This window comes from Paramormyrops kingsleyae, chromosome 3, assembly GCF_048594095.1.
Source record: "Paramormyrops kingsleyae isolate MSU_618 chromosome 3, PKINGS_0.4, whole genome shotgun sequence".
Lineage (NCBI taxonomy): Eukaryota > Metazoa > Chordata > Actinopteri > Osteoglossiformes > Mormyridae > Paramormyrops > Paramormyrops kingsleyae.
The window spans coordinates 42,268,290-42,293,268 of record NC_132799.1 but is presented as its reverse complement, the minus strand read 5'-3'; the positions used below and the strand labels follow the sequence as shown (position 1 = coordinate 42,293,268).

The following is a 24,979-nucleotide window of genomic DNA, read 5'->3' as shown; positions in this document are numbered from 1 at the left end:
AAGTTGCTTGGCTTGGCTTGCAGCTTGGTCCTGTAATGTTCACTCATCCACGTGCGAGTTTACATCGAGGAACATAGCTGCTTTGGAAAGAGTCCTCACTGCCTTTAGTGTGTCTGGTCATACAGGTTCACCTGTGTTTGGGTGGGTTAATCATGCCCTGCAGAAGAATGGATACACAATGAAAATATGGCAGCCCTGTATGAGAGTTATCAAGTGATAAAGATTTTGATTGTTCTGGCAGTGTCAAATGGCACATTGTTTACATGTAGTGTTGCCATTCTAACTTCATCCTCCGAACCATTTAACATTCTCCTCTTCATCAATTTCCTGATCTTCATATGAGACTGACAATTTACTCAGTTTCAGAATTGATGGACCTCTTAACCTATGGCCTGTGAACTCACTCGCAGTCCGTTTGCTGTAGAGCAAAGCTCATTGAAATGGTGTTTCAGTAGTTGGGGTGAAACTCTAGATAGTTTTTATTTCCATTTATATGTAGATCTAAGTATGTGGTTGAGGAACTGGATTTGTATTTACAGTTACAGCATGAATTCCTCTTCTCTCAAGTAATTGCTGCTCAATCCTAGGTGGAAAGCATCTACTGAGAAGTACACCTTTTGTATATGACAGGGCTGATCCCAAACATGATGATAACCCGCCTTTGGGACTCAGAGTAGTCCAGCCTACTCTGGCTATGATTGGCCGAGAGAATGCTCCTTTATGCTGCCTTCTTCCCAGTAGACATACATATTTCATTCAAACTCTGGGTATATCTTCCTTGTGACACATGAATAACACAATACACATTCAGAGTGTGGGGTGGTTTCGTATATAATTTGAATACCCATTTGTCCTCTATCGGGCAAGGGCCTGCCTTTGTTTTGTAGTTCCTTTTTTGCTATTCTACCAAGACTTATGCCAGCATCATGATGAAATGATACTTCCTTAATTTTTTGGCTCTCCTCCTGTCACACAGTATCTGCACTTTCTCCCTGTTTAAGGACCTCACAATGATGTCATTATGTTTGAACGTGGCCTGCGAAATTGTTTTGGCGCTGCTTTAACCTTGTGGGAAATTGCTCCATATTTACTTTACATCAGACTGACAATGAGTAAATGCTTCACCGTGAGCCACTGGCCGGTTGCAACAACATTACTGTAATTATGTTGTTTTGCATGCCTGTGTCTAAGTTTCAGAATAATAACAAACCTAGCCCAGCCTGCTTATGAGGATCAAACCTGCTTTTACATGGTGCACCTCTCTGTTAAGAACACCGAATCCCTATGTGATGAATCCCCAGTCAGAACTATGTGAGATTATGAATAGGTGAAGAGGCTCAGCTCTAGGGCTTGATGATGCTGTTTTTAAGTACATGTCCTTGTTTTCATTTGGAATTTATTTCTACACTGCTCTGGAAGGACAGCTCTTTCTAGGTCTTTTGTTGTTTGTCATACATCTGTATCCATTCTTCTCTTTTTAGAGGGTCCACATTGTTGCAGAGGGGCCTCTTGCTAGGATGATGTTTATTCCCTATCTCATTGAATGCCAATGGCTTATAAATGTAAACCTCCTGTTCATACACTATATGACATCTAAATCCATAGGCCTCAGTTTGGAGTTGGTCCCCCCCTTAGAAGCTGTAACAACTACCATTCTTCTGAGAAGGCTTTCCACAAGATTTTTTCTTTTTGTTATGCCTATCAAGACATTTTGGACAACTCTATGCTTCCAGCTCTATGGGAAAAGGGAAGGCCCTTTTCTGTTCCAACATGACTGTGCCCCAGTGCACAAAGCAAGGTCCATAAATGCGTGGTTGGATGAATTTGGTGTGGAACAACTTGATTGGCTTGCACAGAGCCCTGACCTCAACCCAATCAAATGCCTTTGGAATGAACTAGAACAGAGATCGCGAGCAAGGCCTTCAGGTCCAACATCAGTGCCTGACCTCACAAATACTGTTCTGGACAAATGGGCAAAAATTTCCACAGACACACTCCAAAATCTTGTGGAAAGCCTTCCCAAAAGAGTGGCAACTGTTATAGCTGCAAAGAGGGGACAAACTCCATGTTGATGCCTATACTGTAAGTTTAAAATGGGATGTCATTAAAATTCTTGTGGGTGTAATGGCCAGGTGTCCCAATACTTTTATCCATACAGTGTATCTTGATATGTTTCCTGGCCTGCTGTTCATGCATAAGGCTCTGCATTTCTCTTATGTCTGGCCACCATCCCCTGGTGCAGGTACGGAGATGTTGGAACCTGGAAGCTGTAGCTGATTGGACTGACTGACAGAGTGGGCTCCAGGCGGGAAGGTTGTACCTCCTCACCATGGGAGACGGGGACCTGGGTGCCAGGGGTGAGGGGCTGAACCACTCCCATGTCCTGTTTGACCGCTTCGTCCAGGCCTCCACCTGCAAGGGCACACTCAAGGCCTTTCAGGAGCTGTGTGATTTCCTGGACCTCAAACCCAGCGAGTACCGCATCTTTTATCACAAGCTAAAGTCCAGGCTCAACTATTGGAAGGCCAAGGCCCTCTGGGCCAAATTAGATAAACGGGCCTCTCACAAGGACTACAAGAAGGGTCGTGCGTGTGCCAACTCCAGGGTAAGTGGTCAGGATCATCTGCCCATTTTTCATCCTTTATCATTGGGGGGGGGGTTTAGTAGTTAATTAGTAGATAATTGTAACACCCAGTTCTAGTAATCTGTGTTACCGTATTGTTATCACATTTCATGTTTATCTGTAAATTGGTAACTTTGTTATCCTTATGTTTTTTAATGCTATAGCCTAGTATTTCACATTCTAAGCATTTTACTTTTGGGCTGGGGCATCATTATAGTGCATAATGCGCATGATTATGTATGAGTATGCAACTAAAACCTTGTTTAAAAACCCATTTAAAGCTCAGAAAGGGGCTGTGATTGGTCATGCTGATTCTTCATTCTGAACTGATGAAATCATGGAATAGACTGCATCGTAATTAAATCACAATAAATTTAATCACTCAACAGATGTGTTTTAACTAATGTGGTATTGCTTTTGATTAATTTGTCAGTTCAAATAGCTAGAGAGATTTCAGCTTAGGATTCGCCTATAGAAGACTGTACTAGGTAGTCTTTTGGTCACCTATCTGCAATCACAACTTAGTTTAGCTGTTCCTATGAAGACTCGAACCCACCCCTGTTTCCATCAGTACGTGCCTCTGCTTGGCTTGCCTACAGTGCCTGATCATTGGCGCGGGGCCATGCGGCTTGAGGACGGCCATCGAACTGGGCTTCCTGGGGGCCAAGGTGGTCCTTCTCGAGAAGAGAGATGCCTTCTCACGCAACAATGTACTCCACCTCTGGCCCTTTACCATCCAGGACTTGCGTGGCCTGGGGGCCAAGAAGTTCTATGGGAAGTTCTGTGCTGGTTCCATAGATCACATCAGTAAGTCTTTCTTTCATTTGGCTAAGCATTTTCATTGACACATCAAACTCATGCTAACCCATGCATCTAGCTGAGGCAGAGGTTGCTGGGATTGCTTCACTGAGAGAGAGTGGTGTAAATTATTTTAGCTTTAAATGGTTCAGTAAGAAGTTATTCTCTGGTAAGTAATAGTTAATTTGGTTATTTTAAAAGTTTAATTTGTAGGTTTTTATCTCTCCGGCTCTATTTGATAATTAAAAAGTTCAGTTTCAACATAAGTGTTAACCTTCTGGGGACAAGGGCATCGTTGGCGATGCCACGTATCTTATCTTTCTTGTGTATTTCAGTTCATAACTCGCTGAAATCTTATTGTAGAAACATGAAAAAAAACGCTGACTAAATCCGTAATCTGTCTTCTTTTCAAAATGTCCATTGTTTGAAGTATTACATTTTTTTAAATTAGGTCAAATAGGCAAAAAGTAAACCATGTCACCTTTCTTTGTTTTACCTGCATCGGGGCGTGTAGTACCGCCCTCGCTATTTGCATTCTAAATAGCCACATTACCGCATATTCAAATCGCATTCAGATAGTAATTTGGTGAACAACGCAACAGTGAAGCGCAATCCAGATACTGTACATCCCCATCAGCACCATGAAAGGGGGGGAGGATGTGGCCAGGTGTGAATGGCTCATGCATACACATGATTCATGGCATGATCCTACGTATTCAATGGAAGGAGGCCAGAAATACTGACATGAGTTAGGTTTTTCTTGTTTATTTATCCAACTGAATGTTGCAACTACAACATTTAGTCATCTTCATGTACCCAAGACTTTGGTGATCAGATATCTTAGATCAAAACAAACTGCCACCATTGCTTACTATGTACTCTTATAATGTTTCTGCAAGTGTTCCAAAATGCATTTTGCAATGTCTGTACTTTTATGTCAAATTACAAACTTGATAAATCTGACATATTTACAACGTACATTAAAATTAATATGAGTGTAATGCCAAAACAAATATATAAGAAATAATTTATTTGCCATGAATTAAGTTTATGATATTGAATGAAATGTGTGACCATGCCCCAGTCAGTGAAAGTGTGTTCCCTACCCCTAGACCCCAGAGGGTTAACCATATGTTAATTAAATCAACTAAAGAGTTTAATACTGTATATAAATATGCTGTGCTGGGAGCAAGGGACGGGGTCATAGTGAGATGGTTAATTATGGGGTCAGCTCAGTGTTGTAATTACGAGATGTTTACCCTTCTGGATGCTTGCGTCCAGTTGGACTTCATCTGCGAGCGATATCAGCTGGTAGACTCACTCATGGTCTAGGAGAGCAACTGCCTCTTATCCGACACAACACGGAGTTAGAAGAGATAGTGTGTACACCACAAATGGGGAGGGTGGAGAATGAAGAACAGAGAGGTCGAGAGAGCTTGGTGACCGTAGGTCATAGACGTAAGAAAGGACACACACACTCTACAGAGGTGGCATCACCTGAACTGACCGTGTCAAACCGCTTTCAGGTGCTTCCAGCCCAATTATACTCCCAAATTGACTAAGAGGGGACATGATATAGATATGTAAGATTTTAACAGGTCTGGATGCTATTCAACCAAATAATTACTAAAAGAACTCTTGGCCATAGGTGGAAATTAACTGGAGAACATTCTAAACTGAATTTGAGAGAGTACTTTTTTTAAACAGAGTGTAGTTAGAATATGGAATAGTCTTCTTGTTTGTGTCATTGAAGCTAAAATCTTGAATTCCTTTAAATCAGAGCTAGATAAGAATTTAACAACTCTGAGCTATTAGTTGAGTTCTCCCCAAACAAGTTTGATGAGCCCAATGGCCTCCTCTCATTGGTAAATTTCTTGTGTTCTTATGTTCTTATTTTGATTCTCAAGATTTTTGAGTTTCTACGACCTGCAGGACATAAGCAGTTACCTTATTATATGACTAGTAGTGATTGTTTATTAATACCTTATTAGTTAAACATGTGACTGGTAGTGATTAGAGAAATGTCACGTGGGTCGGCCTGCTATATACAGTTGAGGAAAAAATTATTAGCCCCCATATGAAAATCTCATTGTTTTTTTTTTTTTTGTTTTTTTTCCAACTTTATTTATTGAACACTTTTCAAACCAATAAATCCCGACATACAAAACAGCACGCATAATTACAAAGGTTGTAATTGTAACAGGTCAAGTTGCATGACAAGAACCCACCCAACTCCCTGAACACGAGGCCAGACATAGATACATAGACACACACATACACGTATCATTAGCAACGAACAGATATAAAGAATTTAGGAATATAAAGAAAGAAATTAAAAATAAATAAATAATAATAATAAGAAGAATAATACATACTAATAGTAATAATAATAACAATAATAACAAAATAAATAAAACAGGGCAGCAACACTTGTCAATCATTCTCCAAATCAACAGAGTCAGCATATTGCAAAAAAGAATCCCAGGTGTCATGAAATGACTTAACTGATCCATTTATTGAAAACCTCAGCTTCTCTAACTTCAAGTTATACAGCACCTCTCGAATCCAGCGAGAGGGTGAAGGGGGCTGGGGAAGTTTCCAATTGAGCAGAATCAGCCTGCGGGCTAATAAAGTAGTAAAAGCTAGAGCTCGAGTAAATGATTTTGGCAAACCTACGGAAGGGGGAATACCAAAAATTGCAGACAGTGGATTTGGGGCTATCTTACAGCTGTAGGCCCTGCTCAAAGTGTCAAAAATGTATGTCCAGTAAGGCCCCAACCTGGGACATAACCAGAACATATGTACATGGTTCGCTGGAGACATATTGCATCTATAGCAGGCGTCATTTATTGAAGGATAAATTTTCGCCAGTCTAGCATTAGTGTAATGGGCCCGAAAGAAAACCTTTCATTGAATTAAACGGTGATGAGCGCAAATGGATGATGAGTGAACAAGAGACAAAGCAGAGTTCCATTGCTGTTCGGAAAATTTAACGTTAAGGCTTTCCTCCCATACACTTCTAATGGCAAAAAGGGACGTTGAAGACGTTGACCAAATGGATTTGTACAAAACTGAAATGCAACCCTTTGCAACAGGGTCCACGGAGAGAAGAGTGTCTAGCAAGGTTTCTGGAGGACGGTTTGGAAAATGGGGAAACTGTTTCTTAACAAAATCCCTAATTTGAAAAAAACGGAAGAGATGATGATTGGGGAGGTTATATGCAGTGGAAAGCTGTTCAAACAAAGAAAATATATTGTCTGTATACAAATCACTAATCGATTTTATACCATTGTTATGCCAAACCCGAAACACTGGATTACTTCTAGATGGTTCAAAAGCACAATTTCGATAAACAGAGGTTAAAAAAATCTCATTGTTTTAAAAATATTTCCCAAGTGCAGTTAAATACAGCAAATAATATTTAACATGGCTTTTTTTAGACATCTCAGTTTTATTTTGAATGCTTACATCATTTTACTTTTCACACAGAAATGAAAATATGCCACAGAAACCAAAAACTACCATGGTCAAAATTATTAGCCCTCTGGATATCAATAGTCAATTGTGTATCCTTTTTTGTTGGATAACAGCCTGCAGTCATTTGTTGTTGTTTTCAACAAGTCTCTGACAGTTCATCTGAGGAATCCCAGCCCATTCTTTGGTAAATCTCTCAAGCTCCTCCAGATTTGATGGCCTTCTGGCATGGACCTTCTTCTTTAGTTCACCCCACAGATTTTCTATTGGATTTAAGTCAGGGCTTTGTGTAGGCCACTTTGGTCTTCTGGAGATAGTTCTTCACCAGGAGAGACGTATGTTTGGGATCGTTGTCGTGTTGCAAGACGAAGTGACAACCCAGATCCAGTTTTGCTGCCTACTGCTTAAGGTTTTCTTTTAAGATCTCCACATATATTTCTTTGTTCATAGTTCCTTCCACCTTGACAACATTTGCAGTTCCTGATGCACTGAAGCATCCCCACAACATAATGCTCCCACCACCGTGTTTCACTGTGGGGACGGTGTTCTTTGGGTTATACGCCTCTCCCTTCCTTCTCCAAACATTAGCAGTGTCTCTATGGCCAAAGAGCTCTAGTTTAGTCTCATCTGACCATCGAACATGCTTCCAGTATACATCATCTTTCTCCAGGTTGTCCTGAGCATACTTTAGTCTGGCTTGAAGGTGTCTCTTCTGCAAAAGTGGAGTCCTTCTTGGTCTGCAGTCTCGAAGTCCATTCCTGTACAGAGCTCTAGTGATTGTCTTCTTTGACTTCTTTGAGACCACCATTCCCGACTTGGCCAAGTCATTCTTTAGTGTCTTGGCAGTTGTTCTGGGGTCTTTGGACACATCTCTCACTAGTTTCCTTTCCAGGATCTTTGAAATATTTCGCTTCCTACCTCTGCCAGGCTTCTTCTGTACTGTGTGGCTCTCTTTGAATTTCCAGATTATATTTCTCACTCCAGTTCTTAACACTTGGAAACACTGTTGTAACTTTGTATATCCTTCTCTTGCTTTGTGTGCATCAACAATTCCTTTTCTCAAGTCCAAGCTGATTTCTTTTGTTTTTGGCATGGTGCTTTCTCAAATGACAGCTGAATGACCCTTAATGAGGATTTTACACTCAGTTGTATACCTTCAGTTTTAACTTAATTGTTAAGTTAAATCACCTGTGAAGTTAAAGCACATTGTTATACATAAGTGGCTTGTACAATGGCTCAATAAATTGTAATTTCTTAAAGGGGGCTAATAATATTGTCCCTGGTCATTTTTGTTTTTTTCTGAAATAATTCTGCTATTGTGTGCAAATATAAATAATTTATTCCTTCTAAAGAAAACTAATATGTTCAGAAATGCTACGTTGAAAATTCCTTGCTTTGTTAAAAATGCACTTTGGAAAATCTTGAAGAAACTTCAAATTTCATAGGGGGGCTAATGATTTTGTCCTCAACTGTACCGTCCAGTTGCTACTGATGGGGAACCAACCACGTACCAATTAAGTGGATAACTTTGTGAATCTGTCATCAGTACAGTCTCCACTGTTGAACTAGGCAGTATTGTTATACCGATGCAGCGAAGATGTCTGAGATGTGGATGATGTTGATTCCTACTGGCTGCTAAAGAATAGTCTTAGAGGTGAATCATTCAACACTTTGAGATCTTAAAAGCAGAGCGACATAGGGATGTGGCATGACCTCAGTTGCATTTGCAGGTATCCGCCAGCTTCAGCTGATGCTGCTGAAGGTGGCGCTGCTTCTGGGCATCGAAATCCACGTCAATGTGGAGTTCAAGGGTTTAGTGGAACCCCCAGAGGATCAGGAGAAAGCGAGTAAGTTCTCCACCTTCCTGCAGTCTGGAGGGAGTTGGACCAAAATGGCTGCTGGCAGTAGCTACTTGAAAAGCAGATCAACCCTCTATTGGGGTAATAGCAATGTTGCTGCTCCTGCGTATATTGTTAATGTCTCACCTGAATGAGCATTTAATTCTACTCTGCAGGAATCGGATGGAGAACTGTGGTCCATCCCAGGACACACCCCGTGAATGAGATGGAGTTCGACATTGTCATTGGGGCAGATGGGAGGAGGAACACTCTGTCAGGTATGGACACAAGTGAAGAATATTCCCAGAGGGACTGGAACCTGGAGCACTACCTCGAATGGGCTGAAAAGCATGGTGACTCGCATTAGGTTGATTAATGGTCTTATTTGCATTTGTTTTTCAATTTCTTGCTGTTTGTGTGTCAGTTGGTCTCCATTTCTGTCTGTGCTTTACTGTTTTGTTCTTCCTGTTTCTGTGAAATTTGCCAGACAGAAGATAGCTTTGCCAAAGCATTAAAAATAAATTAAATCAGAAAGCGTAAAAAGGCATAGCTAAATAACGAAATAATGACAGAAGGACGGGGGATATGGTTCCTTCCACTGTGACTGTATCTTCACACAGGCCTAGTGAGGCCTTTCAGGGGTCTGTCTGCCCTAAGGGTCTCAGTTGCTCCCTCCTGGCATTCATCCAGCACATGCCGCTTCTGCTGTCCATGGTGTGGGGGAAGGGAGAATGCACTAATGTGCGAGACCCTCACCCCTGTCACTAGGGTCCTTCCTGCTGGCCACAGGATAAACTGTTGTTTGTGGCTGGTGTCCATGTCCTCTGCTATGTTTGGTGGTAGAGAGATACGATATGTGGAACTCATTCACTTTGATCTCCTTACCCCCATGTGACCTTCTTTCTCCCTGGTTCCACCCCTCCCTGCTGCTGCCTAGGGTTTAAGAGGAAGGAGTTCCGGGGCAAGCTGGCCATTGCCATCACGGCAAACTTCATAAACCGCAACACAACTGCTGAGGCCAAGGTGGAGGAGATCAGTGGCGTGGCCTTCATCTTCAACCAGAAGTTTTTCCAGGACCTCAGGGAAGCCACAGGTCAGCAGTGTGTAGTTTCAAGTTTCATAATGACCTTAGCCACTCTCCAGCTCAATCAAGTCGATCATTTAAATGTAAAATCACAGATGATGGCGACAGAAAATTGACCAAGGTGAATATAAATAGATGAATTTGTTTGTGGACCTTTTTCTTTCTAAACACCTGTTGGTCAGTTCTTCTACTCTGTGCCTCCATCTCTCATTGCATTGGGAGTCACTTAAGAGAAATGTAATTAATTTTTCCTGTGAATTATGAGTATGAGATTTTGTCTTCCTTAGACTAGCCTGATCTCAGCATCCATGTCTTTTGTGTGACTAATTTTGCAGTGATAGAGGTGTGAGATGGGAAACTGACTTACTACTTTAACCATTCCCAGGAATTGACCTGGAAAACATTGTTTACTATAAGGATGACACCCACTACTTTGTCATGACTGCCAAAAAGCAGAGTCTTCTGGAAAAAGGAGTCATTCTGCACGTGAGTCTGCCATTTGTCATGTTCATGTGTGATGTTTACACGCACATGGTACGACACTCACTACTCTTACTCCTACTCTTAGGGGGTGTTCCACAAAGCAGATTTTCTCAGTTAGCTGGGTTAACTTGAGCTAGAAGTCATGACTGTCCAATAGGAATGCTCCTTTCCTTAACTGTTATTAGACGGTCATGATTTCTAACTTAAGTTAACCCCCACACCCCCTGGTGTGGTGTCCAGCATTTTGTTTTTAATATGGGGTGGTGTTGATCAAGGGTATAGAGCCCTCTGCTATTCTTCACTGTGAGCTATTTCAGTGACGTACCACGCTATTTGGCTGATTACGGGGCAATTGGCACTGGGCCAGAGAGGAGTGAATCTGTGAGCTGCTACAAAGTGAGGAAACATGACAGGAAGACTGCTGTCCCATTATTCTGTTAGCATTAGCGTTCCAGTAGCAGATGCTAGTCTTATATGACAGCTTGAAGAAAGGAACAGCCATCTTGTATCTGTTCCAGGAGCTTTGCTAGGCTGCAGTATTTCTGCTGCCCATCTCTGTCACAAAACAGCATAGCTGTGATAGCCACTGAGCTGTCTGCTGCAGCTGTTCAGGACTGATGACCATTATTATTGCCGTCAGTCAGGGTGTATGCCATGTGATTATGAAGGATAGTAATTGATACAAAGGGGCCAACTTTATCTTTAGCCAATTGATCGCTGAGTCACGGGAGGCCAGTCTGATTGATTGATTGATTGATTGATTGATTGATTATATTTCAGTTTAGGCCAGCATTGGTCATACGGTGAGTGAGTTTGTGCTCAGTATGTTCAGTGACTGACTCTCTCCCCCCCCCCTTTCAGATCATTGGCCATGGCTAATCTGTCCCCCCCTTCCTCATAGGACTATGCTGACACGGAGCTGCTGCTCTCACGGGGCAATGTGGACCAGATCGCCCTGCTGGCCTATGCCCGCCAGGCTGCTGACTTCTCCACCAACCACCAGCTGCCCACGCTGGACTTTGCCATCAACCACTATGGGCAGCCGGACGTGGCCATGTTTGACTTCACTTGCATGTATGCATCAGAGAACGCAGCGCTGGTGCGTCAGCGTAATGGGCACCAACTGCTGGTGGCGCTGGTGGGGGACAGCCTGCTGGAGGTGAGGGGGATGGGGTGTGGAGGGTTTTGGGTGAGGGAGTGAGAGGAAGAGCTTGTTGAAGGTGAGGTGGAGAGATGGAGGGATGAGGGAGGAATGAGAGAGAGAGAAAACCTGGTGAATATGTGGAGCCCAGGTAATCGTGCTCCCTACTGGCTTCCCCAGCCTTTCTGGCCCATGGGCACAGGCATCGCACGGGGCTTCCTGGCCGCCATGGACTCTGCATGGATGGTGCGCAGTTGGGCTCTAGGCTGCCCCCCGCTGGAGGTGCTGGCTGAGAGGTGAGCAAGGTGGTGTGGTGGGGTATTGGAAGCCAAGTTTATTTGGAACGGGCCTCTTCTGTTTCACTCTACAGGGTCACTGAGGCAGGGGGGAACACAGGAAAATAAATGTTTGGAAATTGAATTCAGGCGTAGGAATGGGGAACGCTAATATGGAACAGGGGTCAGCACTGGGACAGCTCTATGGGGGTGGGGGGCACCATGCATATATACATACAAACAGTGAGCTTGGGGCATGGGAGCAGCTCTGATCACGTGACTTTTCCTTTCAATTGAAAACACTCTTCCCCTCCATCACAGAGAAAGCATCTACCGACTTCTACCCCAGACCACCCCCGAGAACGTGAGCAAGAACTTTAGCCAGTACAGTGTGGACCCCACTACACGCTACCCCAACATCAGCCTCAACTTGCTGGGCCCTGGCCAGGTGTGGATTATGTTTATATTACATTTTGAGGACCAAATGTCCCTCACAATGTGATAAAAACCTGTTATTCTGACATTGTGAGGACCATTTTTCAGGTCCATACAAAGATCAGTAAATGCAGTAAAAAACCTAAAAATGCCAAACACTTAAATTTTTTTTTTGGTTACTTATGGTTAAAGTTAGGGCTAGGTAAGGGTTAAGGTTGTCATGTCGTGATTAGAGTTTTCCCCACAGAAATGAATGAGAGTCCCCACAAAGATATAATTACAACCCTGTGTGTGTGTATGCGTGCGAGTGCATGTTTTTGTAATTATTATATATGGCCACCAGACTTTCCCACAATTAAAACCTAACTGTTAAAACCTGTAACTTTTTACTTTTTGGGGATAAGGGGGGACTAAGGTTGCCATAGTTGGAATTACAGTTATTATAGAAATAAATATTCCCCCCTAAAGATATGAATATGTGGACTGCGTCTGTGTTTGGCCTTCATGTGGGCCCTCCACATGGTCAAATAAGTCCTGGTGGAGAGTGGGATGGACAATAGTGACAGTGATTATGGTGCTGGTGCTAACCATGTGATGACCATGTCTTTCACAGGTGCGCCATCTCATAGACACGGGTGAAACTGACAACACAGTCGGCTCTTCCACGCCCAAGCTGTTGCGAAATGGTGAGTGGCAGTCACAAGGTTTGCGTGCGCAACTGGCCCTGCCTGACCAAAACTCCCTACAGTCAGACGGTCTGCTGCCTTTACTCTGATGCGATTATGAACGTAAAAATATATTTCTCATTCTAGAAAACTCTCAAGTTATGAGAGTCTTGCAAGGTAACAATGGAGATGATATTAAAGATGGCTGTTTGCATGTGTGATTTTTTGCTTAGTGGTTTAGTGGAAAAAAAAGCTGCCTGGCACTTAATCGCAGTGATTTTTGCTGTTTGGTGTGTGGCTCTGTGGCATACAAGTCAATGCCCGTGTCCAGAAGGTTGTTGGTTCGTATCTCGAGTCTGGCAAAGTGATTTCACTGTTGAGCCTTTCAACAAAGCCCTTAACCCCAGTTGCTCCAGACAAATTGTCTGCTAAGAAAACAAATGGGATAGCATGATGCTTTCAAAAAAGACAGGCCTGAATATTTTGTTGAGAATTATGCTGCAATGCTACAGGCCCTTATGACTTGAAGGATTTTCTTGGCTTGGACATGTGACTAACATGTTATGCTGTCATAGGGTACACCGTTCACAAGAAAGCAGGACTTATAGATAACTGTGTCCTTACCATTTTTCTCAGAATCCATTGCACGTTCCAACAAGTTGCTGAGCTGGTGCCAGCGGCAGACGGAGGGTTACCAGAATATAGCAGTCAGTGACCTGACCATGTCCTGGAAGAGCGGCCTTGCCCTGTGTGCCCTGATTCACCGCTTTCGGCCTGACCTCATGTGAGTCGATGCATATGGTGGACCTCGTGGTCCAAGCACAAACACCTGTGTGACTGTCCTAAGGCAAATCTTACCTCCAAACCCAAAACCTGTTTGAGATCATTTGTGATAATTGTAATGCTTAACTGATGATTTTATTTCAAACTTCAAATATGGCTTTCCATGGTTTACACAAAGAGTTTTATTTTAGAGGTAGAGCAGTACACAGATTTGTAAGCATGGGCAGTACCATCTGTAATCTGCCAAGCCTGCAGGCCTTCCTCAGCTTTCATGCTTTTCATGTTTTGAGCAGCTCCATGAGCTGGAGGCCTAGTATGTGCGGCTGGGAGAGTCACTGTTCTGCATGCCACGACAGGCTCCCCTAGCTGCCTGAACAGTGTTTCCAACTTGAATGAATCATTCTGCTGGCCTTCACTGACTGCTTCCTGAAGGTTTAGCATTGGACTGCTAACTGCTAGCTTGCTGAGCCCACAGAACTGTGGAAGAGCCTGAGCTGTAAGAGGCTCAGCGAGGTGGGTACACAGCTGAATGGGTGGGTGATGATAGGATGCTATGGCCACGGATGGACAGGGAGAAGATTATTTCTCATTGGTTGCATGCTGTAAGGTTACTTCTCTTTGGTTTAGTGTGTTGTAAGGTTATTTCTCATTGGTTGAGTGTACTGTCATGTATTTCTTTTATCCATCCACAGAGTGTTTGCTTAGTGAATGTGAGTGCCATTGCCCTTAAATCAAAGACTCTGATCTATCCTTTATCTTCCCATTGTGTCCTTTTTCCCCGGCAGAAACTATGACTTCTTGGAGGAGCAGGATGTGGAGAACAACAACCAGCTGGCATTTGACGTGGCTGAACGCGAGTTTGGCATCTGCCCCATCATGACTGGCAAAGACATGTCATCAGTCTCAGAGCCCGACAAGCTTTCCATGGTCATGTACCTTAGCCAGTTCTATGAGATGTTCAAGGACACAGTGCCCCCTGGTGGTGAGCAATGGACATGCACAGCCTGACATAGGGCATCCCTTTTGGTTGCTGTCATTTCCCTAAAGGCTTTAATCCCCCTTTCAGAAAACCAGAACCTAAGTCCCGAGGAGAAGGCAGCTCTGATTGCCAGCACCAAGTCACCCATCTCCTTCCTGAACAAGCTGGGCCAGAGTATTTCTCGTAAGCGTAACCCTAAGGTAGGCATCTCCCAGGCTTTCCTCTCACACTCATCCTTGCCCAGACTACAGGATAGGCCAAGTGACTCTGACTCTGAAGACAGATACATTAGCTCTGACTCCTCATCCTCATTTGATTGATCAATAGCATTTTGTAGCTGCCTTAGGCTTACATTGATGCATATTTCTACCTTAGCAATGAAGCTAATTATCACTGTGAAGCCTGAAGCTATCAATTAGTGCTTTAATGAATAAAGCTCAATTTATCATCAACATAACTCTTCTTAATGGCTGGTGTAGAGCTTCACTGGCTGTGTCCTCTTTTCCAGGACAAGAAGGAGAAGGATCTGGAAGCTGGGAAGAGGAGAAAGACGAGCCAGGCTGGCCAGTCGGAGGATGTGAGCAATGGTTTGATGTTGGGGTTTCTGGATGTTTTAATGCAGTACAGCTTCGTCAGGGGTGAGATGCGGGAGGGCATGCGTAGCATTGTGTGTCAGGTTCCAGAAGTTCTGGAAAGGACCTTCTGCAGTTCGTATGCCATGGTCGAAACTGAGATGGAGGTTAAGTCTGCCCACTTGCATGGTGTGAGTAAAACCAATCACTCACCAGGCCAGAGGGCTTCCCAGTCTGCCAGGTTGGCTGGTTCCTCCTTGTCCAGCCCAATGATGCCAAAATCTCTGAGCAGGAGATGCTTTGTCTGAACATAATGTATTTTCTGGTTGAGTGTGTGACCAAAAAGTCCTCTGCCCCCCAGGAGGATCACGGGCCATCGCATTCCTCCCCTCTGCGGGAAAGGAAGGCCCCATGTAACTCCTGCACCCCAACCGGTGCTAGCCACACCAGGGTCAAGTCCATGGCCACCCAGCTGCAGGCCAAGTTCGAGGAGAGCACTCCCACGCCGGCCCTAACCTCGGCCCCGGGACTGAAGCAACAGGTACGCCCAACGTGGATTACGGTGGAAACCACCTCTCAGATCCAGTGCCTAGGATTCCTGGTACTTCACACACCAGTGAATGAGCCAAGTTATTCGATGCACACTACACACGTTGACAAAGGGAGTCACCGAACGGCCAGCCTGTGATGGCAACCCAGAGCATTGATAGCCAAGCAGAGCAGAGCAGCCATTTATACCGTCACATTATGCTTATAAATCTCTGTGCTTTGTATCTGACCTTGTTTTCCTGGGTTCGAGGGGATGGTTGAATTTAATTATTCTGGATGAGGTCTGCTGGATGTGTCGCAGTCAGAGGGGGAGGCATCCGAACCCAGGAAATGAGGGAAGGTCATTTTTAAGATGAGCCTTCTACTTCTTACCAGATTAGATATTCAGGATATCCTCTGTACGTCTGCATGTCTGTGTGAATCCTGTGTGTGTGCGTGTGTGTTTGAAGGTCATATATATATATACACACATACACATATATATCCTACTCCTTAATCAGTGGCTGGGATCCTGTATAGATAGATAGCCTTTATTGTCCTATAAGGATATTTGTCTTCACTGTGTGTGACTTAGTACATTACAGGCCCCTAACATGTTGAACATGTTAGGCACAGATACATAAAACGGCACACATAAACATATACACACAATTAGTAGCGTAGATTTGATGGGTACAAAATTAATGTGGCAAGTTAAGTGCAGGTATGGCAGTAGGGACGAAACTCTTCTGAAAGCGAGCCTGTTTCCATACTGCATATTACTGTATATCTGGCTTTTGCTAGCCATCACCATGTATTGTAACTAGCAACGTCTGTTGGCTGAAGTGTACTAGTGGATGTGTCCGCTCCAATGTTTATGATGCGCTTCACGTCATTGTGTACCTCCACGGGTGAGTGCCTGCTGTACTCCAGATTTGTGTCCATGCAGTGGTGTACCCGCAGCTCTGGACACACTGCACATGATTGATTTGCTGACTTCCACTTTAAATACCAACATGGATACTTTTGACAAGTGTCGGGGTAGTTTGCAAAACCTACAGACTTTTCACATGGTATTAAAACTGTTACTTACATGTAAATGTTTGCGTAAGTAAGTGCAGACTTGTCTTCAATTGAAAATGTCACGCCAGCCAGCTGACCAAAGTTGGCAACCCTGTGAGCTGGTTCTCTGACTTTGTAAAACATAGAGAAATGGACACAAACATCACTGCCGTGGTACGTGTGCAGGGAATATCAGAATATTTTATATCATTAATAATATTCGGCTTGAAGTATGAACATTTCTGTGTACACATATGCAGAGTCGATACGCGAGTGTTGCGCCTGTGCGGTGAAGTATGAACTGGTCTTAAGCATGTTGGTATTTCTCCTTTCCGCAGTAAGTGTATGTGTGAAATTTTGGCTTACTAGAACTGTAGCTACGGAAATCTGCACTTGCTCGGTGAGGGGAAAATGGTCTGGACCCAGAGACATACCTGAAGAGAGCTATTTAACTCCTCTGTACTCTGCTGCCAGCCCTCCTTCTTCCTGATCCTCCTGCCTTTGTACTCATTCGTTTTATCTTTATAAAGCGTCCATTCAAGAATTTTCATCGCAACATGTGCTTATGACTATTGCTCAGAGGAAGCTATGTGGCATTAACACCTATAATATGAGGTTGCAGTCAGGCAAGACATCCTAAGGAAGAATGACTACCATGATTTCTACCTCGTCCTAACAATGCAGTAACCCAGTCTATTCAAATCTGGTGCTGGTCACTTGGGTTTTGTTGCCGTTTTATGTTATAGATGTGTAGCGGTATTTAGTGACAGCTGGAGCCCAGGGCTCTGTGTGCAGACTGGAAGTGTGCCTCCTTGTGTGTAGGCGGGCTGGCTCTTCGGATGGTCTGGCATTTATTCAGGGAGATGATATCAGTAAGAGGCTCAGTCAGTATCACATACACATTCAGTGTCAGAGACTCAGAAACAGGGAGGCTTCAATGAGTCCCTGCTGGATCCTCCCCAGCATGCCGCTTATTCAGCTGGCTCCCCCAGATTAGGTTGCTGCTGCCCTGGCCTCACTTTTAATGGCTGTCTCTCTGCCTTGCAGTGCATTGACAGGGGGGTGGACACGGATGAGGCCCCAGTAGAGCAGCCTTCGACTGATGGGGTAACCGTAGCTTTCCCTCGAAATGGTGGAAGGGGGGTCCTTCCTGGAATTTTACCTCTCAGTCGTCACTGTGTACCCCGGTGGCACCCCGGGCAAAGCTTGTGCACTTCTGTGGCATGTGTTTCGCTTCAATGGGTTCTGCTTGTATTCTTGCTGCTGGCCCAGGTGTCTGCAGAACCTCTGCCCACAGAATTATAACGTTCGTCAGACCTTGCCACTAGCTGCAGCTGAAACTTTGCACCTTTGACCCTGAAAGTGACAGAACACTGGTTTGGGGTGTGTATCTCCTGCAAAACCACACTGATGCAGAAAATGGCGATATGGAGTGTCATGAGGCCTGTTTTGGAGGGAAACCCTCCACTTTTCACACAGGCTCACTTGGCCTCTTCCTATAGGAGTGGTGGCGGTGCCCCCCAAGGGAGCAGAAGACTGTGCGCTCCCCCAGTATTCAGGAGAGGGCTGCCCTACTGGCCTGCCTCCTCTCGGGGAAGCCTGTGAAGACTCAGGTGACGTGTCCCCAACTTTGCTGGTTGGAGAGAGCACTGACACACACGTGTGTAGCTACATAGTTCATGTAGCGTTTATACAGCTCACAGACTGAGAGGAGCATAGATCCAGCACTGGATGCACACATCATGACACCACACATTTGTCTAGCAGATACTGATACAGAAGCCAGGTAGAGCAGCACCATGTATGAACATGCAGTTTCAGTCAAGAAGCCGTGTCTATCACTTACACATGTGGTTGGGATTACCTGCTAATACCTCCTAATACAACCTGCCTGAGTGCAAATGCTGTCTTGTGTCTCATCTCTGTGGCTTGTGATTGTTCTCCCGGAGGCTAAGGACCAGTCCTGGATGGCCCATGTAGAGGACCAGCTCCTCTCCGGGGCACCCCCTTCCCCTGACACCTTCAGACAGGTAGCACATTGTGGTCTGCAGTGTGGCTGTCTGCTAACCTCCTGCCTCTGCTGCAGGGAGGAGGCCCTGTATAACAGAGAGCCCTCACAGTCATTATAGGAGAGGAGCCTCATATTACTGCATGCTAACAGTGGCTCTTCACTGCTGCTATAGGAGAGGGTTCCCATATGACCACACGCTAACAGTGGCCCTTCACAGCTGCTATTGGAGAGGGGCCCCATGTGACAGCACGCTAACAGGGACCCTGTATGACTGCATGATTACAGGGGCCCTTCACAGCTGCTATTGGAGAGGGAACCCATATGACGGCATGCTAGCAGGGGGTGTCTTTCTCTTAAAAATGCCCTGCAATGTAAAGCTTTAACCTCTTGCTCCTGTCATGGGAAAGAGAGCTTTTATAATCTAGTTTATTGCTACTCTCTACAGAAGAGCTGTTCCTTTGTTTGGTGAAATTTTGCACAGTGGCAAGCTTTTTAATAAATAATGCTAGAATACACAATCTGCTATAGTCCAAATTACTTTTTATGTTTGTGGTGAAACTCTGAAAATCGAGAATTCACCGTTCAATTCTTCCCGGTACCACAAGATTATGGTCTTGTTGTCCAATTTGAACAAAGATCACTCATGCCATATGTGCTGGGAGTATTTTATAGCTTACCAGAAATGTTTTACTATTGAATTTATTCAATTGCAGTTCTGGAAGTGCAAGCGTGATGAGTCACATCTGTTGGGTGTAGTTTGAGGATATGGTATTGTGTAATATGGCTGAGCCACAGGCTGAGACAGTGAAAGTTATCACAGCTTGTTTTTCTTCTGTTTTGATACCGCTGAGCACAAAGCATGCTGGGCAGCATTTTGCATTTTTGCAAAGGTCTTCAAACTGAAGTTCTTTTCTCCTTTAGTATTTCACATGTGCCAGTTTTTTAAGAATAAAGAAATTTGTTTTCTCTTATTGACTTTTTGTTTGCTTTCCATCTTCTCTGTCCTTTTTCATCCTGTCAATGGTAGAGATATGTTAAATTATATACAGGGGGAGTGTGCTCATTTGCTGAACAGTTAGCCAATCAGCTTCAAACTCATGAGGAACCCAAACCTTTTCTTGACAAGAAGGAATTGGTAAGAGCCAATGGAAATTGAAGCCAAATACTAAAAAACAGTGTGATGTGGCACCATATTCAGAGTGCATTTAGTGTGTAATGCTGGAAGTACAGAATTGTGGTAACCTTATGCTGCTGGTGGTGAAATCTTGTGTACTTGTTCTACCAATGCTTTGGTCAATGCTGGATATCCTTGGTATCCTGATGTCAAGAAAAGCTCAGCATCTTTGGTGAGGATGTTCAATGTGTCCTTCTGCTAAGATTCTGCTCATTGACAGTTGTGCTTGGTCCTTTCTGAGGATGTTGCTTGCATTATTTAGTACCCAAGGAGATCAAGGGGAGCCTTTCTTGTTTGCTTAATGGCACTCTCAGTTCTGGGTCTCTCCGGTCCTTCCCAGCATCCTCTGAAAGACTGTTTGCTTCGCCACACAGAGTTCCCTGCGGAAGGAGTTCCCACAGAACATTGGGGGCAGCGATGTCTGCTACTTCTGCAGCAAACGTGTGTATGTGATGGAGCGCCTGAGCGCCGAGGCCAAGTTCTTCCACCGGAGCTGCTTCAAGTGCGACTACTGTGGAACCACATTGCGCCTGTCCTCTTATGCCTTTGACCTGGAGGACGGTAAGGGTACCATCATGGAAGTGGCTGCTGATATGGGTTCCACATTCGGAACCACAGGGTTTATGGTTCAAATCCCAGCAGGTAGTGAAAAAGGTCCTGTGTCCAGGTTGTTATCCTGGACTAAATAGTTTACTATTTAGTACTACTTAAAGATACTAAATTCTCACCTGCGCATAGGAGTCACCAGTTATAAGTGAAAAGGGTAAATAATCTGATGGCTGGATTCTCCCTGGCAACTTTTATGGATCTATGGAATGGAATTTGAGCTACTTTGGAGGTGACAGCAATTAGTGTTGCGGGATCATTCTGCCAGTGAGTGGTATAGTGGTGCAATGATGCCTTTTTTTATTCTGTATCCCAGAAAAATCGGCTGTTTCCTTGCTAATGCACCTCTGCTTCTCCTTTCCCATCGCTTTCTCAGGCAAATTCTACTGTAAACCGCACTACTGCTACCGCCTGTCGGGTCAGGCCCTGAGGAAGAGGCCCGCTCCAGTTGGACCGGTTCCAGCCCAAAAGGTACCATCTTTTCTTCTTCATCATGAATCCAAAGTTTCATAGCATGTGTACAATAAGTATCTGAGGTGTACAGATATCTATTTTCTGTGAGCACTTATTCTGTACTGGGGTGCACTGAGCCTGGTTCCTGTCCCAGGAATGGGATACAAGGTGGGTGGGAGCCTGGGATGGATGTTAGTATAGGCAGTGTTGGGCAAGCTACTTGTAAAGTGTAGTGAGCTAAGCTATCAGTTACTCAACAATAAATTAAGCTTCACTACACAAAAGCTACCACCCATAGAAATATACACAAATACACAAATATGGCAAAAGTAGCTTACTCCATCAGAAGCTACTTCACGTTGTACCAACCTAATACCAGATCAGTGCAAAATGACAGTCAGATACACTGGTTAAGACATTTATTAAAGAACAACCCATGATTTAACAGTGTAGACAATGCGTTATGTGAAGCATCGAGACATAAATAAAAGCTTACTTCTGGGAATAAAACAAAAAAAAAAGTTATTGGCCTACTACTAGGCAAACCAATACTCTAGTAAACAAACTATTTAGTACCAAATGAAAGCTACTGTTTAGTGTTCGATGGGCAAGACATGGCTATAGGTTTAAACCAATCAATTTAAAATTTCTAGGGAAAAGAAAAAACATATTAACAGCCATCTTATTTCCTCAGGGCCTCCCTAAACAAGAAAACTTCTTCAGACCCCAATTAAACAAGTCGATTGAAGTTACAAATGAACTTTGTGTTTAAGAAACGTGTTAAACTGTGTTTACGGACGACATGGAACACCATGATTAATGAGCATGGCTCAGAGAGTGATCACTGGAACAATAGCAAATGAACTGGTCCAAACTGAAATGAGAATCAAAGTCTTGAATTACATGTTTTACTGTGTTGTATCTATACTTTTTAATAACTAAGGTGGATGCATCATCAAATTGCTAAAGCTGGATTCATTTTCATTACTTTTAAAAAAATTTTATTTATTAATTATTTAAAACCCAGGACAGAATTTGGGCAAAGTCTATAAGTAAATAAATACTGTAGCGCGGAGGCACCGGCGGGCAGCGCAGCATGTTGGACTGATGCCAGCTTGTAAATACTGTAGTTCTCAGTAATCGCTTGTGTCATAATTGTGCTGTGTTATGTCATGTATAATCGTTAATGTTTATTGTTGTACGTAGTGTGCGTGAGGAGTAAATGGGGCGACATGCACGGTGGGCAGTGCGAGTGTGTGGGGGCAGCATGTGGCTCAGTGGGCTAAGCCTGTGTGCTTGTAATCACAAGGTCGCAGGTTCAAACCCAGCCTCAGCATGTCTGCGGGTCCTTGAGCAAGGCCCTTAACCCCCAGCTCCCTGGGCACCCCAACAGGTGGCTGCCCTTCACAGACAGCGTGTTCTACAAAGAGCAGGTTGAGGGAGGCATAAAAAGAATTTCACCCTGAGGGACAATAAAGGTTAATTATTATTATTATTATTATTATCATTATTATTATTAATACAGGTGTAATAAACGTGATTAAACCCCGAACTACCTCTGCTGTTTAATTGTTGCGAGAGGTTCGGCGGCCCACTAGTTCAATACTTTATTGTAAATATTAAACTGTGTGTGTATGTGCTCGCGCAAGTGAGCCTGTTTGCTTGCCTGGCGCCGCTGAGTCACGTGAGCAGCATCGCTTACACAGACAGCCGCAGTGCATTCAGGACAGAAATTGAAACTGAAGTATCGATCTCATGATGCTACCATACGCATCCATGTTTCGATAGACAGGCAGTAGAAGCAGAGTACAAGGTCGCGCATGAACATGCTTTATTTCTGTCTGATTGTTGCGTTTCAAAATCATACTGCAGAGGAAACCTCTGCTTTTCTCAGACATGTCCTGGAAATTGTAGCTTTTGTGGATGCTACGTCGCTACTTGATCAAAAAAATAACGTAACTACTGGAAAGTTATTTGATTCAGAAATCAGCGATGCTACAGACAAGCTACTAGAAAATGTATTTAAACTAATAGCTTCGCTACATGTAGCGGCGCTACCGCCCATCACTGAGTATAGGCAGGGAACATACACTCATATAAGGTCACATGCAATGAGCAGTTTAGAGACATCAGTCCACTTAAATTGGATGTCTTTCTGCCATGGGAAGAACATTAGTACCTGAAGGAAACCCACAAAGAAATAAGATACAACCTGTACACGCATATGATTCATAACATTAACTCTTCACCCTGAAGGTGTGAGGTCATTGTGATCACCATGTGATCATGCCCTAGCCTTGTGCACTGGACTGCCTGGGGTAGTCTCCCACCCCCACAGTGACCAGTATAAGAGCTTAGAAGATGGATGAATATTGTTGTAAATATAAATATGCTGTATTAGCATGAAATTATCATTGTTTATGATTAAATAGCAGTAATGCCTGTCAGATGCTTGTTAGCATGGTTTGTGGCTGGTGTTGTATATGCGGACAACAGAGGCTCTGGTCCCAGCTGAAAGTTGATTGGCTGGAGAGTGTCCTCTCCCCTGCCACTCATCAATTCAAAACATATCATAAGCTAATAATAAGTTTGGTCCTTTTGCATAATTTATGGCCGTTCTTATGCTCCCCACCTTAAAAAAACATCACCCCTGGTTGTTGGATAACTTGACCATCTTGTTGGATGTTCTCTGGGAGAGTGCTAAGCTGCAAAGCCTTCTGGGTAAACGAGTTTCCCGGTGTGGTTTCTTGTCCTCCAGGAGAGCCCTGCCATCCCGCCTGATGTGGCAACAGTGGACGGCCTAGCAGGGGCTGAGGCCACACCACCTCTGGCTGATCTCCGGCCCTCAGGTACCCCACTCTCCGGTCCAGGCCGTGTGGCCCTCCGACTTCCAAGGACCCCTGTGGCCGGTGCCCCACTGTGCCATGTGGCCAGACTGCTGAGTCGGGTGCTGTTCTGGCGCCACCGACAGGTGCTGCCCCTCAACGTGGCAGACTGCCTGTTCCTGTGCCAGCTTATTAGCTTTGGGGTCCCCTTTCTCTGTGCCTTGTTAGGGTTACTGGGGCAGATAGCCAGTGAGTGCTACACTGTCAGATGAACATTGATAGAAGGATTCAAGTGTTTGAGGAAACTGGTTTTTTTTTATGTTTGTTTACTTTCTGCCCATGTACTGCATACCCATGTTTCATTTGCTAATTTTTGTTTAAGTGCTGTTTGCTGTCACCACCTCTGTAAATGTGTGAGCCTGTGTCCCTGTGCTTGCCACCTTGCTCCTCTCTGGGGCGACCTGTTTATTCCCTGAAGATGCAGCATTGTCATCCATGCTGGGCTGTGGCCATTGTCGCAGAAGGCCTGGAGATGTGAGACATCTTCTAGTATGCCCTTTGACCTTCCTTTGCTGTGATGTGGTGTGAGGGTCCAGCTAGTTTTAATTATTGAAGAGACACTCATTCCAAGGGGAACCTGACAGCCATCTTCCTCTGGTCTGGATGAGTACAGTTACTAAACTCTGTTCAGCTTCTCCACATCACACAAAGGATGATCTCACTAGGACTGTAAGCTTTTGTGCAGCTTTGCTGTGAGGTATGTGACTGCTTTTGTGTCATTGGTCCTCTGTGATTAAGGCATCTTTGTGCTGTGATTGGTCCTCATTCTCTATATGTTGTGTAATTTGTCCTTTGTAATTACTCTTCTGCACACTATATGACTGGTCCCTTATCTTCTGCCAGCTCTGTGACTGGTTCTCTGCAATGGGTTCTCTGTGAACTCTGTGATTGGTCCTCTGCCATGTTTATGATTGGTCCTCTGCAATGGATCTTCTGCCAGCTCTGTGATTGGTCTTCTGTAATGGGTCCTTTGTGGGTTCTGTAATGGGTACTCTGTACGCATCATCTTTCTTCTCAGAGCTGAAGCCTGCATCACACTGTAACCCACTAACCCACAGCTTAATAACAGCACAGACTGCTGTCCACAAATTACCTGTACCTCTTCTGATG

General features: G+C 44.2%; 1 protein-coding gene across 6 annotated transcripts in view; it reads left to right on the top strand.

The window, feature by feature from the left end:
• LOC111834693 (protein-methionine sulfoxide oxidase mical3a-like) overlaps window positions 1-24,979 on the top strand; it is a 94,487-nt gene that overhangs the window by 34,288 nt on the left and 35,220 nt on the right. For 2 of the 6 annotated variants that reach the window (XM_072710322.1, XM_072710321.1), the window contains exons 2-19: window positions 2,243-2,605; window positions 3,223-3,430; window positions 8,626-8,742; window positions 8,910-9,011; window positions 9,671-9,826; window positions 10,203-10,303; window positions 11,202-11,459; window positions 11,622-11,737; window positions 12,038-12,164; window positions 12,765-12,837; window positions 13,453-13,600; window positions 14,385-14,581; window positions 14,666-14,778; window positions 15,087-15,155; window positions 15,512-15,691; window positions 20,300-20,486; window positions 20,908-21,002; window positions 23,743-23,833. In XM_072710322.1, the coding sequence (XP_072566423.1) occupies window positions 2,330-2,605; window positions 3,223-3,430; window positions 8,626-8,742; window positions 8,910-9,011; window positions 9,671-9,826; window positions 10,203-10,303; window positions 11,202-11,459; window positions 11,622-11,737; window positions 12,038-12,164; window positions 12,765-12,837; window positions 13,453-13,600; window positions 14,385-14,581; window positions 14,666-14,778; window positions 15,087-15,155; window positions 15,512-15,691; window positions 20,300-20,486; window positions 20,908-21,002; window positions 23,743-23,833 (2,614 nt within the window). In that variant the 5' untranslated portion in view covers window positions 2,243-2,329. Of the gene's footprint in view, window positions 1-2,242; window positions 2,606-3,222; window positions 3,431-8,625; window positions 8,743-8,909; window positions 9,012-9,670; window positions 9,827-10,202; window positions 10,304-11,201; window positions 11,460-11,621; window positions 11,738-12,037; window positions 12,165-12,764; window positions 12,838-13,452; window positions 13,601-14,031; window positions 14,113-14,384; window positions 14,582-14,665; window positions 14,779-15,086; window positions 15,156-15,511; window positions 15,692-17,787; window positions 17,848-18,012; window positions 18,124-18,242; window positions 18,771-19,778; window positions 19,887-20,299; window positions 20,487-20,907; window positions 21,003-23,742; window positions 23,834-24,979 lie in introns of those variants that run through there. The other 4 variants (XM_023794263.2, XR_011989689.1, XR_002836057.2 and 1 more) reach the window with 4 other exon arrangements.